Source organism: Oryzias melastigma, linkage group LG12, assembly GCF_002922805.2.
Source record: "Oryzias melastigma strain HK-1 linkage group LG12, ASM292280v2, whole genome shotgun sequence".
Lineage (NCBI taxonomy): Eukaryota > Metazoa > Chordata > Actinopteri > Beloniformes > Adrianichthyidae > Oryzias > Oryzias melastigma.
This window is the reverse complement of record NC_050523.1, coordinates 15,082,648-15,084,202: the sequence shown is the minus strand read 5'-3', so window position 1 is coordinate 15,084,202 and position 1,555 is coordinate 15,082,648. Positions and strand designations below refer to the sequence as shown.

At 39.7% G+C, this 1,555-nt stretch overlaps 1 protein-coding gene across 1 annotated transcript in view; it reads right to left on the bottom strand.

The window, feature by feature from the left end:
• The window catches only part of ptgdsa (prostaglandin D2 synthase a), a gene marked incomplete at its 5' end in the record, with an annotated part of 2,062 nt that extends 847 nt beyond the window's left edge, over positions 1-1,215 (bottom strand). Inside the window, 3 exon segments of the mRNA XM_024298681.2 lie at positions 223-299; positions 497-636; positions 1,083-1,215. Coding sequence (XP_024154449.1) covers positions 223-299; positions 497-636; positions 1,083-1,215 — 350 coding nt within the window.
• Positions 1,216-1,555: the final 340 nt, after the last annotated feature.

Sequence of the window (1,555 nt, the reverse complement as noted above, 5' to 3'; positions counted from 1 at the left end):
AATATTTTGAATTATAAAAAGTCTAAGAAAGTTTAAACAAACTGTTTTTTTTTACTATTTCTTATATTTCTGCCTAAATCTAAATAAATGCTTTTATTTGTATTTATTTATTTTTACCAAATGAGCTTCAAATATTCGTGTTTTAATAAAAAAGGGCTTAAAATGTACAAAAATCTCATTTGTAATGTGTTTGTTGTGGCACTACAAGCAGGTTTTACTTACGTGTGCTGAAGTAGATGAACTCTCCAGGTACACTGGTTTTGTTATACTGGTACGTCAGACTTTGACAACCCAGAGGCCTGGAGAAAATAAAAATAAAAAAGCAATGTAGAACACATGCACCCTCTGCAAACACACGCTCCAGTTCCATATCCTCTCTGAATGACTCACTGCTGCATTTTTGTTGACGTTAATTTACGCAAATGTGCTTTTAGCTAAATTTCCAAAATGTTTCACACTGTGACCCCATGCGTCACCCGTGCACACAGAGACTCACGAGAGCTCCCACATGGTGAGGTTTGCGTGGCCGTCAGGCGTCTGGGTGATGATGCCCATGGTTGCCTTGAGTTTGTCCCTGTATGGCGCAAAACCGGGAGAGTCATAGGCTAAGCCGACACGGTACCATTTTCCTGTAAACTAAACACAAAAAGAAAAATGTAATTCAGGAAATTTAGATTTTTCAAAAATATATTGATTTGTCATTTTAAGTTTTGCTTTGGCTTAAAAAGCTGAAACTTCAAAGTTAAACATTGAGTTTAGCACAAGAAGTCAGCTAAAAACTGATCATTTAAATGATTCATATTGTTTGTACACTTGATATACAGATGGACATTGATTGGTGGTGTTTGAATACAGGAAACAATATTCAGGGGTCAAAAACTCTCTAAAATTGTTTAAATCTTTATTCTGTGTTGCCTATTTTTGATAAGACAGGTCAAATTAGCAAATTAAGTTAGAAAATTAGATGTAAACATCGTCCATTTTCATCACAAATAACTTGGTTTGTGCCAGTCTGAGTCAGAAACTATAGAAACACCACAATCATCTCTGAAACAACAAATCTCACTGTGTCATCAATTTACCTTCTGCAGGTTGAAGTCCTTCTGAGGCTTAACATCTGCATGGATAGCCATCACACACAGCATCGCCATGGCAACGGGTACGACTGTGAACCTCATGGTGGATCGGGGAAGATGAGGCAGAAAGCAGATCGGCCTGAAAAAGTTGGAAGAGAATGTCAGAGCGGAGTCTAAAGTGCCGAGCAGTCAGCGTTCAGACGAAGAGGCAGGCACCGGCTCAATATTTACCTTTGCTGCTGATCCACCCACATGGCTTCCAGCCAATCAGGGGGAAGGATCAGCGGACAGAAGTCGAGCTGTGGAGATTTGTGGTGACAAATAACAGTAGTCATTCATTGTGGTTCAGGTCAGCTGAAAATGTCATGGCTTCACATGTTCCTGAGCTGCAGACTCATCATGAGGAACAAACCACAAGAGATCCTCACTCTCTGCTGATGAGCGGAAGCTGGTTTCAACCACAGTCCTGCTATGTCACT